This window comes from Scyliorhinus torazame, chromosome 12 (genome assembly GCF_047496885.1).
Source record: "Scyliorhinus torazame isolate Kashiwa2021f chromosome 12, sScyTor2.1, whole genome shotgun sequence".
Classification (NCBI taxonomy): Eukaryota; Metazoa; Chordata; class Chondrichthyes; order Carcharhiniformes; family Scyliorhinidae; genus Scyliorhinus; species Scyliorhinus torazame.
Window position 1 is genome coordinate 161703183 of NC_092718.1, and position 12430 is coordinate 161715612.

The following is a 12430-nucleotide window of genomic DNA, read 5'->3' on the forward strand; positions in this document are numbered from 1 at the left end:
TTCTCTTCATATGTGTAAACTGTATGTGCCACAGTTTGTTTTAATACAATGCAAACGGGTTTGAGCAAAACACTGCAACAGACCTGCTCCAAGTCTCGCACCATGTCATCCAGACTGCAGTTAAATATCCGGCTGAACAGTTTGACGATCTGCTTGTCACTCAGATTGTAAACGGTTTTTACCACACCAGGTAAAAGTAGTTTTATGGTTAGGTAGACATCGCCATGGAATTTTCCTAGAAAACAGGTTACCACATCAGTCACCATCATTGAATTGTAAAAGGGCAGCAAGGTGGCACATTGGGTTAGCCCTGCTGCCTCACAGCGCCGAGGTCCCAGGTTCGATCCCGGCTCTAGGTCACTGTCCGTGTGGAGTTTGCACATTCTCCCCGTGTTTGCATGGGTTTCGCCCCCACAATCCAAAAATGTGCAGGCTAGGTGGATTCGCCATGCTAAATTGCCCTTTAATTGGAAAAAATTAATTGGGTACTCTAAACTTTTTTTTTTAAATTATTGAATTGTAACTATGTAATTCAATCAACATTGCTGTTAGGGTGCAAACACTAATTACTGAGAAATCCCCCTACCATTCTTCAAATCAAATGTTAGTTAATTTTGGCATCTATTGAATTTTGGCCAATCAGCCAAACCAAGATATCAACAAGTCTCTGTGTAGATGGCATGTTAACATTGGGGTAAGAGATTTAAAACGTCATTGGTAAAGAACATAAAAATGTTCCTGGTGTATAGAGTGAGAAATCAACACTTAAATCCAAACTTAAGCTCCCCCAATTACTCTCCAAACTCGAACATAAAGAGCTGGAGAGCAGGCATCATCCATGGAACTGTACACCAGCACAAGCCCCCATCTTCAATATGGGAGAAAACTGGTGTGGCTTCCTTACCTTGGCAGTGAAACCACAAGTTCTTAGCACAGTTCAGCTGCGAGGTTGGTGTACACCGGTTAGTCTGTCTCCCTTATGACACAGAGGAATTTCCTAACAGAGATTTCATAAAACGGGTCAATGTAATCTGAATAATTTGTAATGGTTAGATTGCAGATTTTGGGAGATTTGCTTGGACAACTGCTTTAAAAAAAAAAATCCGCATTTGGAAAATTAAATGGCTCCTTTTTAGCCACAGATTTATGAAACTTGTGCGAGAGTGCAAAAAGGTGAGACTCACCGTCCCCGCCTGTGCCCTTCCTCAGAAAGTCTTGGATGATCTGTGTTTTAGTATTATAGCTTGGTTTATCTGCAATCATAGCACAGAGTTTTCGGAATTCCCGCAACGAGCAATCCTTGTGATTCGGGTCACACGCCCCAGCTGCCAGCGCAGTGCTCGAGGTCGAGGGCTCTTCATCGGGGTACCCTGTTGTAGCTGTGTGTGGGTGAGTGCACAAGTATTTTTTTTATAACAGTAATAAAGAACACAGGAAGAAATATCAGTTACAGTAAACGCATTGCAGGTCAACAGGTCTGCAGGAGAAAGTTAACATTTCGGGTGATACCAGATTGGCCCCTACCAAAAACATTCAACTACTTTTCCTTTCCAGGTGCTGGCTGACAACCTATTTTAATCGAAAAGAAATTGCATTTAACACCCATTTCCATCACCATTCTGCCCCTAAATCCATTTAAATAAGAAAAAAAATGTTTTTTTTTTTACAGAACCCTTAGATTGAAGTCACAGAACAGAAACAGATAGTCTATACTGGTGCAGCTGAGGCTTTAGTTCAGAAATATTGGGGCAAATCAAGATCTAGCAAGAATAAGAATTTACAAAATTAGTATTAATAAAGAATTATTACTGGAGAAATTAATGGGGACTAAAATAATAATAATAATAATCATCATCGCTTCTTGTCACAAGTAGGCTTCAACGAAGTTACTGTTAAAAGCCCCTAGTCGCCACATTCCGGCGCCTGTTCGGGAGGCCAGTACGGGAAAAAGTCAACAAATCCCCACGACCTGGTGGTCAGTTTTAAAAGATGGAGGATGCACTGGCCTAGATCTTTCAGCGTGGGCGGCATGGTGACACAGTGGTTAGCACTGCTGCATCAAAGTTCCAGGAACTGGATTTAATTCCAGCCTCGAGTCACTGTCTGTGTGGAGTTTGCACTTTCTCCCAGTGTCTGCGTGGGTTTCCCCGGATGCTCCGGTTTCCTCCCACAGTCCAAATGTGTGCAGATTAGGTGGATTGGCCATGCTATATTGTGCCTTAATGTCAAAATGGTTAGGTGGGGTTACTGGGATAGGGTGGAGGCATAGGTGCTCTTTTAATGGGTCGGTGCAGATGCTTTGGGCAGAATGGCCTCCTTCGGCACTGTAAATTCTATGATATCTCCCTAGATTCCCAATTCCCCCTGGATTTGGAGGCAGCAGATTTGACTCTACTGATCATCTGAGGAAGGAGCAGCGCTCCGAAAGCTAGTGACATCGAAACAAACCTGTTGGACTTTAACCTGGTGTTGTAAGACTTCTTACTGTGCACAAAAAGGAGGGAGAGAAAACATGGAATTCTACATCAGTTGACATGAATAAGCTGGAATCTATTATTAGGGATGTGGCAACATATGTCAACACATATCTTTTCTTCTCGAGAAAGTAATTAGCAGGGTAGATACAGGAGAACCAGTGGATATAGTGTACTTGGATTTTCAAAAATCACTTGATAAAAGGTGACACTCAAGAGGTTACAAAGGAAAACTAAAGCACTGGGGAAAGCATATAAACATAGATTGAGGATTGGTTTATGAACGGAAAATAGAGTAGGAATAACCAGGACATTTTCAGATTGACAACCTGTAACTAGCAGGGTACCACAAGGATCAGTGCTTGGGCCTCAGCTATTGACAGACATACATCGGGGGATAGTGGAGTTGAATACAAGGTTAGCCTTGATCTTACTGAATGGCAGAGAACATGTCTCTTACTATCCCTTATGCTTTGTTCTTACAGTTAAAATTGGTTCCAGCACTCTACTGTGCTGGTTAGAGAAAGGAGTTGCCATTCACCATCAGTGAATACATGCGGCATTGCCAGGTGAGAATAAAATAGAATTCAGATGTGATGTCTGCTACTTTTAGAGAGTCTGCACTGTGAACAGCCAAATGAAAGTTAAACTGGATACAAGCCTGCTGCTGCACATAAAACCTCACAAATGCCCTGCAGCATCTGGTATATTATTTCCTCTTGTTTCTTTCAATATACGAGAAACATTTAAACTTGACATACACAAGATGGTAGAAAAGGGGGAGTTGCCAGCTACATTAGCGCAGGTGTCAATTTCGTTGACGCCTGGAGTGTGGGTCCAACAGGCCCATTTCTCTGCTAAATACAGAGGTGAAAGTCCTGGCGAAGGTGTTGCCATGTAGCTTGGAGGGTTGTGGCCCAGAAGTGGTTTCTGAGAAGCAAACAGATTTTGTGAGGGGGAGGCAGCTCCTAGTAACATTAGGAGGTTGCTGAATATAATTATGACCCCGTCAGGGGGAAGGGAGCCAGAGATGATCGTGCACATGGTGACGCGGAGAAGGCATTCGACCGGGTAGAGTGGAGGTACCTGTTTGAAGCTCTGGGAAGGTTTGGACCAAAATTTGGTCCGAATGGGGAGAAGGCAGAAGAATCGGGATGAGAAATATATCAGCCACGATTGAATGGCAGAGCAGACACAATGGGCCGAATGGCCTAATTCTGCTCCTATGTCTTATGGTCTAAGATGCAGGAAAACAAACAAACATTCTCATGTCATTTATTTCAGTTACCATTGTTAAAAGGATCCAAGCTGATTGGTGAAGCCAAAACCAAGATACAAGGCTTCTCTTCATTTAGTGATCATTGATTTGTTCTGTCTCGCAGTTCTTCTCCCACACAACCCAGTGTCCCAGCTATCCTCTATTTGTACATGCTCAAAGACAATTAATACCCATTGTCCGATTCTCTTAACTGTAACAATGTAATGTACAAGACATTAACGACCATCACAGAAAGATGATGAGTGAAGGAGTGTGTCCTTACCCGAGAATCCAGAGAATTTACGAGGCGATGGAGCGACAGCAGTCGGTTTACTCTGCGAGGGCTTAATTTTTGAAGATAGTAAGCCATTCTTGATTGCAAGTTCTATCAGAAAAACGTAAAACTACATTAGAACTTTTCCCGTAAACATATTTACCACCAACTTGTTCATTTTCCCTTGGGATTGCCGGTCATTTGTTTTTAAAACAGGAAGGTCGGACACTGTAAATGTTCCCTTGACATTTCAACAATCAGCACAACCCGAGTACTGCATTGGTCTGGTGCATTTCCTGAATTTAGCCACCAACATTTACCCAATCTTCCTGAATAAGGCAGGGCTTACTTTCATTTTCTTCCTTCTTCTGAAGGAGCTGGCCCTACCAGCAATGCATTCCATGGGAAATATTTAAACATTTGCCCAAGTAGCTGTGCTTCATGGGTGAGTACAGAGGGCAAATGGTCTTGGGCTATTTGATCACAGGAGGCATCACAACCAGGCCTGATTCTGTTGTCACAAGGCATCCATTCTTGTTTTCTGGAAGGGTTACAGATAGTGATCAGGAACATTAGCCACTGCCTGTCCAATCCTTCAGCCCAGGGAAACTTTGGTCAATTACAATGTCTTGCTCAATACAGATTAAAGCTCAACCACTGGACTTTCAATCTATCCAGTTTATCATATGACTAAGGAGAATGCTTCACCTATTAAGGATTTGGAAACAAATAGTTAAACTACAAATCAAAACAGATTGTATAATATAAATCTAAAGTAAAATCCATTCTCCAACTCTCAGTATTCTGACCTTTAATGTGCTGGTTGATCAGATCCCTCTCTGCATCCTGAAGCTCTTCATAACCTTCTAGGTCTGTTAAGTCATCGATTTTCTTGGTACTTAGTCGGGCACGTTCCAGCTTCTCAAACATACATTTGATGTGGTACCATTCCTTCATCTCAGTTGCCTCAGAGAAAGGGTTGGGCATGATCCTTCCAATCCGCACCAGTCCTTTTGGGAGTTTCTCCCGGCACTTCTTGCAGCCAGCTGTGCCACGCTTGGCATAGTCCACACAGTATCTCTGCACAGGCATCCCTGCTTTTGTTGTGCACAAGGGGCAGCTAGGGATCCAACAGAAAGTCACAACAATTGGGTTGAAAACACGCAGTCTCAGGCCTTGCTTCACTGCTAAATGTTCAGAGAAGAGATGGACAAACCAGACGTGGTGAGAATATGGGAGCAAAGTGCAGCTGCTCTGCCTTTCAACCACAAATCTTTCTACTCGATTCAGTACTAGACAAATCTTCTCGAGTCTAAGCAAACATTTTGCTAAGTGGGAAAGCAACCCGTACATAGAGTTCTCACAGTCAGCTGCAATAAAAAGGGGGAAAAATATCTTAAATAAGACAACACAGTTCATCATCTTTTTCACTGCCAACAGGATAGTCAGAGGACTGTCCGATTTTTAACTAGATCATCATACCAATAAATTCACAATACATAAAATAATCTTGATCTCCCAAGATGTTGCTTACAGCCAGAAAGCTGTGCCCACCACACCACAAGTTAACATACTTCACCTGGGTGATACATTGGTTCGCACTGCTGCCTACGGTGCTGAACGCATGGGTGCATGGGTTCGATGCCGGCCCCGGGTCACTGTCTGTGCGGAGTTCGCACATTCTCCCAGTGTCTGCATGGGTCTCACCCCCACAACCCAAAGATGTGCAGGGTAGGTGAATTGGCCACGCTAAATTGTCACTTAGATGGAAAAAACAATTGGGTACTCTAAAAAAATGTTTTTAACATTAACATACTTCACATAAGCAAAATTTCTGCAATTAGTAAGTAGGTGCCATTATATCGGACACAAATCATTAAGTTGTTTTATTTTAAATAAACAAAAACACACAATAATTCTCATCTTCTCGCTTCATTTAACTTCATATCCTTTCTTGTGAAAAAAGCCATGTAACCTTATCCTAGTTAGTGGACTAAATACAAAATAATTGTCTTAGCATCAAATTAAATTACAGTTTACAGGTGTGTGTGAGAGCGCAACAACGCGCGAGAGAGAGCGCATGTGCATACACAATCATGCGTGCACGGTTCTGTGGGTGGGGGATTAGTCTTCTGCAATAAATGTTCTTTTTTGACTGTGCTGACTAACTGGGAGAAGTCATTTTGCTACTTCTGATCAAAGAACTCGGGACGTCCTTTCAACGTTGTCACATCATGGATACTCATATACCCTCTCAATGGTGCTTCATATCAAAAGGCGATTTAGACTTTCAATAAGAACTTCTGCAATGCAGACGGAGGCCATTCGGACAATCGAGTCTGCACGGACCTTCTGAAAGAGCACTTCACCCAAGCCCAATCTCCCGCCCTATCCCTATAACCCTACCTCATCACTGGATACTAAGGGGCAATTTTAGCATGGCCAATCCACCTAACCTGCATGTCTTTGGACTGCGGAAGGAAACCAAAGCACCTGGAGGAAACCCACTCAGACACAGGGAGAACGTGCAAACTCCACTCAGTCACGTGACGTTTGAAATGAACCCTGGCCCTTGGTGCTGAAGCAGTAGTGTTAACCTCTGTGCCGCCATGCCACCCCTAAAAGGAAGGAGAGCAAGAGAACCACTGGTACGGAGATCAACTCAGCAGATGTAACTTGTATCTTCCAAATATTTCAGATACCCTCATTATCCATTCAAAATTAGAAGAGCACTGAAGGAACTCCGCAGCGTACAGCATTAGTACATCACTGCTCAAGGTGCTGAATACAACAATCACCCAGGGAAGCCAATTATCTCGAAACATTAGCACAGCAAAACCTTCAGAAATGTTCAGGTTCTTGAGGTCCCCTCCCCCAATATCAAGCTACACATGAAAGATGTCAAGCAGGATCAGAGATGGTGGATAACTTGAGAAATCGGTGTCAATTCATCAAATCTCTCATCCATCATGTACTTATAACTTTTTTACGGAAACCCTGAGCAAAAAAAGGCCTTTGGAAAATAAATAAATGTAAATTTAGTTAGTTCAAGAAGTCACTTATTTGAAAGTCTCCCTCTGGAATTGCAATGAAACTTGTCACAATGGTTTCTCTCTTACCAAATAAGTGTTACTGAGTGACTGTCTTTCTAAGATTTTAGAACGCAAACCACAATACGGAAACGTCGCCCAAATACATATTACAGTACAGTGCTTCAGCTCGGGACTGGGCGGCAGCCCGGGACTGGGCGGCAGCGGCAGCCCGGGACTGGGCGGCAGCGGCAGCCCGGGACTGGGCGTCAGCGGCAGCCCGGGACTGGGCGGCAGCGGCCGCCCGGGACTGGGCGTCAGCGGCAGCCCGGGACTGGGCGGCAGCCCGGGCCTGGGCGTCAGCGGCAGCCCGGGCCTGGGCGTCAGCGGCAGCCCCCGGGACTGGGCGTCAGCGGCAGCCCGGGACTGGGTGTCAGCAACTCCCACAAGCATTTCTGCTAATCCCATCTCCCTCGCTGCACTGTCAACACCCTTCTCATACCCATAAATACCACTGGTGATTCCCCAAAATCTCACAAGTATACCAAAGATAAAATACAGAAGCAGGGCCCAACTGGTCTTGCAGGGAAAATCCAAAACCAATGAGTATTAATTGGTAGACAATCGCATAATAAATCCAATAAAACTCAGGAGAAACTTCTTTATCTGGTAGGGTTAGAACGTGGAACTCGCTACCACAGAGTAGTTAAGGCAATCAGTTTAGATGCACTAACAGGAAGTCAGATAAACACATGTAGAAAGGAAAATGTCATGTTGATAGGGCACTACAGGCCAATAAGATTCTAGACTGCTCTAGCAACATGCTAGCTCACACAATGAGCCAATCGGCACTTTGGCACAGTGGTTAGCACTGCTGGCTCACAGTGCCAGGGACCCGGGTTCAATTCCAAACTTGGGTGCAGTTTGCATGTTCTCCCGATGTCTGCATGGGTTTCCTCGGAGTGCTCCGGTTTCCTCCCACACTCCAAAGATGTGCAGGTTAGGCGGATTGACCATGCTAAATTGCCCTTAGTGTCTAGGGATGTGCAGGGTAGGTGGGGTCACCAGGATTACATTAACATTACATTAACACTGTAATTACGTTACTGTGAAAAGCCTCTATTCACCACATTCCAGCGCCCATTTGGGTACACTGAGGGAGAATTCCGAATGTCCAAATTACCTAACAGCACGTCTTTTGGGGCTCTGTGGGAGGAAACCCACGCAGACACAGGGAGAATGTACAGACTCCACACAGTGGCCCAAGGCAGGAATGGAACCTGGGATCCTGGCACTGTGAAGCAACAGTGATAACCACTGTGCTACCACATTCATGCTAAATTGTAAATGTACTTACAAGCTTTCCTATACACAGAATCAAAATGAATACAACATGCTATCAACAACACAATGCTGATAATACACAGCACAATGCTTTAAAAAAGCATTCAATATCTTCAATCTTTCTTAGAAACTTTTTTTTTTTTTTTAATTTAGAGTACCCAATTCATCTTTTCCAATTAAGGGGCAATTTAGCACGGTCAATTGTGACACCACTCTCAGCAAGCTCACAACATCACAGATCAAAAGTTCTTTTATACAAGAATGTGGTGCTTCTTATCAATAGGGTGGTTCATTTATAAGTATTTTCTATCACTCAAGCGGGTGCAATGTGAATGGATCATCAGAAGCCATGAACAAAATCACTTTAGTTATCCCACAAGTTTTTTTTCTATTTGGTCTGATGTGAAACAGTCGATACTAGAGTGACATCCTGAAATAGTCACAGCGTGCAATGGTTAGCACTGCTGCCTCACGGCGCCGAGGTCCCAGGTTCAATCCCGGCACTGGGTCACTGTCAGTGTGGAGTCTGCACATTCTCCCGTGTTTGCGTGGGTTTTACCCCCACAACCCAAAAAAGAAGTGCAGGGTAGGTGGATTAGCCATGCTAAACTGCCCCTTAATTGGAACAAATGAAATGAATTTGGTACTCTAAATTTAAAAAAATTCAAATAGTCGCAGCAATCGCACGCATGGAGTTCAGTCTCGGGGCAGATGGCCTTTCCCTGTCCGTTTCCACGTGAACTTTGATTTTAACGTTTTTAATCTTTACAGCAAAGCAAACTTAGAAACAGGTGAACCATTTCACAGTACAGAGCTCATTTTAGCAGGGTGTGACAGTGCTCCATAGCGGTCAGATTCTTTGGCTAAATAGCTGGTTTGCAATGCAGAACAATGCCAGCAGTACGGGTTCAATTCCCGTACCAGCCTCCCCAAACAGGCGCCGGAATGTGGCGACTAGGGGCTTTTCACAGTAACTTCATTAAAGTCTATTTGTGACAATAAACGATTATTATTGTATATCTTTAATGATATGGGTGAAGAACTAAAGAATTTTATATCCATGTCTACACACAGCAGTAAATTATGAGGATCAGCAAGTGGTGCGAAAGGTTGCAGAGGGACATAGATTAACTGAGAAGATCAAACTATGGCACATGGGATTTATTGAGAGCAAATGTGAGGTCATCTGCTTTGGACCCAAGAAAGATAAATCAGATTTTTTTTTCTAGACATGAGAAATTAGGAACTGGAGAGAAGCAGAGATTTGGAAGTTCATGCACACAAATTATTAATGGTGGTGGACAAGTACTAAAAGCTAATGAATGTTGGGGACTTTTCAAGGGGATTGGAATGCAATGAGAAGGGGTGCTTCAGTTGTACAGATCCATCAGAGTCCTTCTGGAGTTCTGAACTCAGATTTGGATGCAGCAGCTCAGAGATTACATACATGCCTTGGAAGAGGTGCAGGGCAGTATCACCATAATTATACCATGATTTAAAGGATTAAATCACAAAACAAGTTGTGGTAAACTTGGCTTACACAGATGTTTAAAATGGATGCTGGGACAATCGGAGATTCAAAACGGAGATCAGCAGATTTTGGTTAGGCAACCACATTGAGGGAAATGGTGCAATGGTAGGTAAACAGAGTAAAGGTACAGGTCAGGATGACATATTTAAATGGCAGGGCAGGCTAAATAGGAACTGAATATTCAACTCATAGTTTCTATTTTTTTTTTTTTTTAATTTAGATTACCCAATTCATTTTTTCCAATTAAGGGACAATTTAGCGTGGCCAATCCACCTACCCTGTACATCTTTGGGTTATGGGGGCGAAACCCACGCAAACACGGGGAGAATGTGCAAACTCCACTCAGACAGTGACCCAGAGCCAGAATCGAACCTGGGACCTCGGCGCAATGAGGCAGCAATGCTAACCACTGGGCCACCGTGCTGCCCAACTCATGTTTCTATATTGACAAGTCAGAAAGGTTTTTTTGAATTTAGAGTACCCAATTTTTTTTTTTCCAATTAAGGGGCAATGTAGCATGACCAATTCACCTACCCTGCACATCTTTTGAGTTGTGGGGGTGAGACCCACACAGGGTGAGAATGTACAAACTCCACACAGACAGTGACCCCGGGCCAGATCGAACACGTGTCCTCGGTGCTGTGAGGCAGCAGTGCTAACCACGGTGCCACCCAAGTCAGAAAGTTGTGGGATCAGGTTCCACTCTGGATGCTTGAGCACAAAACCTAGGCTGGCACACATGGCAATTTTCACAAATTTCTCAAAGACACAAGAGTAAAGGGCAGCACAGTGGCGCACTGGTTAGCATTGCTGCCTCACGGCGCCAAGGTCCCAGGTTCGATCCCGGCTCTGGGTCACTGTCCGTGTGGAGTTTGCACATTCTCCCCATTTGCGTGGGTTTCGCCCCCACAACCCAAAGATGTGCATGGTAGGTGGATTGGCCATACTAAATTGCCCCTTAATTGGAAAAAAATGAATCAGGTACTCTAAATTTATTTTTTTTGTAGACGCAAGAGTAAGGAAAATTATTCACAAGGTCTAAAAACATCAAACTGTATTGGTTTATGTTTGGGCCGTGGGTGGGGGGGGGGGGGGGGGGGGGGGCGGGGAGACAGGACAGGACCGAATTTGTATTCCAGATCTCCGGATTTAAGTTTGTTCCTTGATTCATGGGACGGCAAGTTCAGTCGTCATTCCTGCCCATCAGTGTGTACCGGGGGGGGGGGGGGGGGGAAGAGAGAGAGAGCACTGTCACAGGTGCAAATCTTCTATAATAGAAAAAAACACACCATTCTAACAGGGGAACTCTCCCTCATGCCCAATCATCATCTCTCACCAGCAGCTAAAACAAAATTATCCAGTCATCATCACAATGCTGTTTGTGTCACCCTGTCAGCTTAACTTGAGGCAGCCCAGCGACAGGGTGGTTAGCGCTGCTGCCTCACAACACCAAGGACCTGGGTTCAAATCTGGCCTTGGCCGACTGCCTGCTTTCACTGTCTGCATGGGTTCCACGCGCATTTTCACTGTTTAAGTGGGTTTCCTCCGGGTGCTCCAGTTTCCTCCCACAGCCCAAAGATGTGCAGGGCAGGTTTGGTGGGGTGACCATGACCAAAGCATGGGGTTACGGGGATAGAAAGCCTGGGTAGGGTGCTCTTTCAGAAGGTCGGTGCAGACTCGATGGGCAGAATATGGGACTGCATGACAGATTGGTGGCCACACTCCCAACGTTGACTACAGCTATACAAAAAAAACTGTAAAGCTTTTTGCCACGTCCCGAGATTGGGCGCTATGCAAATGCACACACTGGTGTTATTTTCTCTCAAAATGTTCAGGGCTTTTTTTTCTGGAAAATCAAGCATTAAATGCTTCGGGTTTGGGATTGTGACCGGAGCAGAAAGTCTGACTGACGGTGATGACAGGATTCAGGAAGACACAGTTACAGTTGTATTTGTCGGCGCTTCTAAACTCGCTGTGTGTGGAGATGAAAACATTTTCCCGGATAGACACCTCCCCTTCAACTGGCGCCGTCCAGCTGCTCTGACCTTCGGCAACGAAGGTGGTGGGAGGGAAAAACAAGGGAATCCGTCCCTGCCGCCAAATTGAAGCCGAGGCCTCAAGGCCCAGATTCACAAAGTCGGTTAAAATTGGTCGAGGAAGCAGGCGGCCCGATTTTTGCCGAATCAGCGACCATCCCTCCCCCGGCCTCCACTCACTCATCCTCTCTCCACCCTCCCCGGATCACCCTGTGGCTGACTGACCTGCTGCGAAGCCCGGTCTCCCCGCCTGCGGCCTGCTCTCTCTCTCTCTCTCTCTCCCCCCGCACCCCCCAGGAACCTCCCCTTTAACCGCCAGCCCTCCCGCTTTGTCTCCGCTCCGGTCGCCGTGACGTGGCGACCGATTAAAGGCGCCTGGGCGGGCAGCCTCTATAATAGTCTGCCGACAAGAAGACACACACACCTGCCTTCTGGCCCCTACAGGCATTGCCTGACATCGTTCCCCTGCAAGTACCCTCAGGGC

The 12430-nt window shown here is 45.1% G+C and overlaps 1 protein-coding gene across 4 annotated transcripts in view; it reads right to left on the minus strand.

The window, feature by feature from the left end:
- The window catches only part of lig3 (ligase III, DNA, ATP-dependent), a 100164-nt gene extending 87944 nt beyond the window's left edge, over positions 1 to 12220 (minus strand). For 2 of the 4 annotated variants that reach the window (XM_072469301.1, XM_072469303.1), the window contains exons 1-5: positions 5586 to 5717; positions 4816 to 5376; positions 4016 to 4117; positions 1185 to 1379; positions 84 to 235 (exon numbers count right to left, since the gene is read on the minus strand). In XM_072469301.1, the coding sequence (XP_072325402.1) occupies positions 84 to 235; positions 1185 to 1379; positions 4016 to 4117; positions 4816 to 5376; positions 5586 to 5640 (1065 nt within the window). In that variant the 5' untranslated portion in view covers positions 5641 to 5717. Of the gene's footprint in view, positions 1 to 83; positions 236 to 1184; positions 1380 to 4015; positions 4118 to 4815; positions 5377 to 5585; positions 5718 to 12171 lie in introns of those variants that run through there. The other 2 variants (XM_072469302.1, XM_072469300.1) reach the window with 2 other exon arrangements.
- Positions 12221 to 12430: the final 210 nt, after the last annotated feature.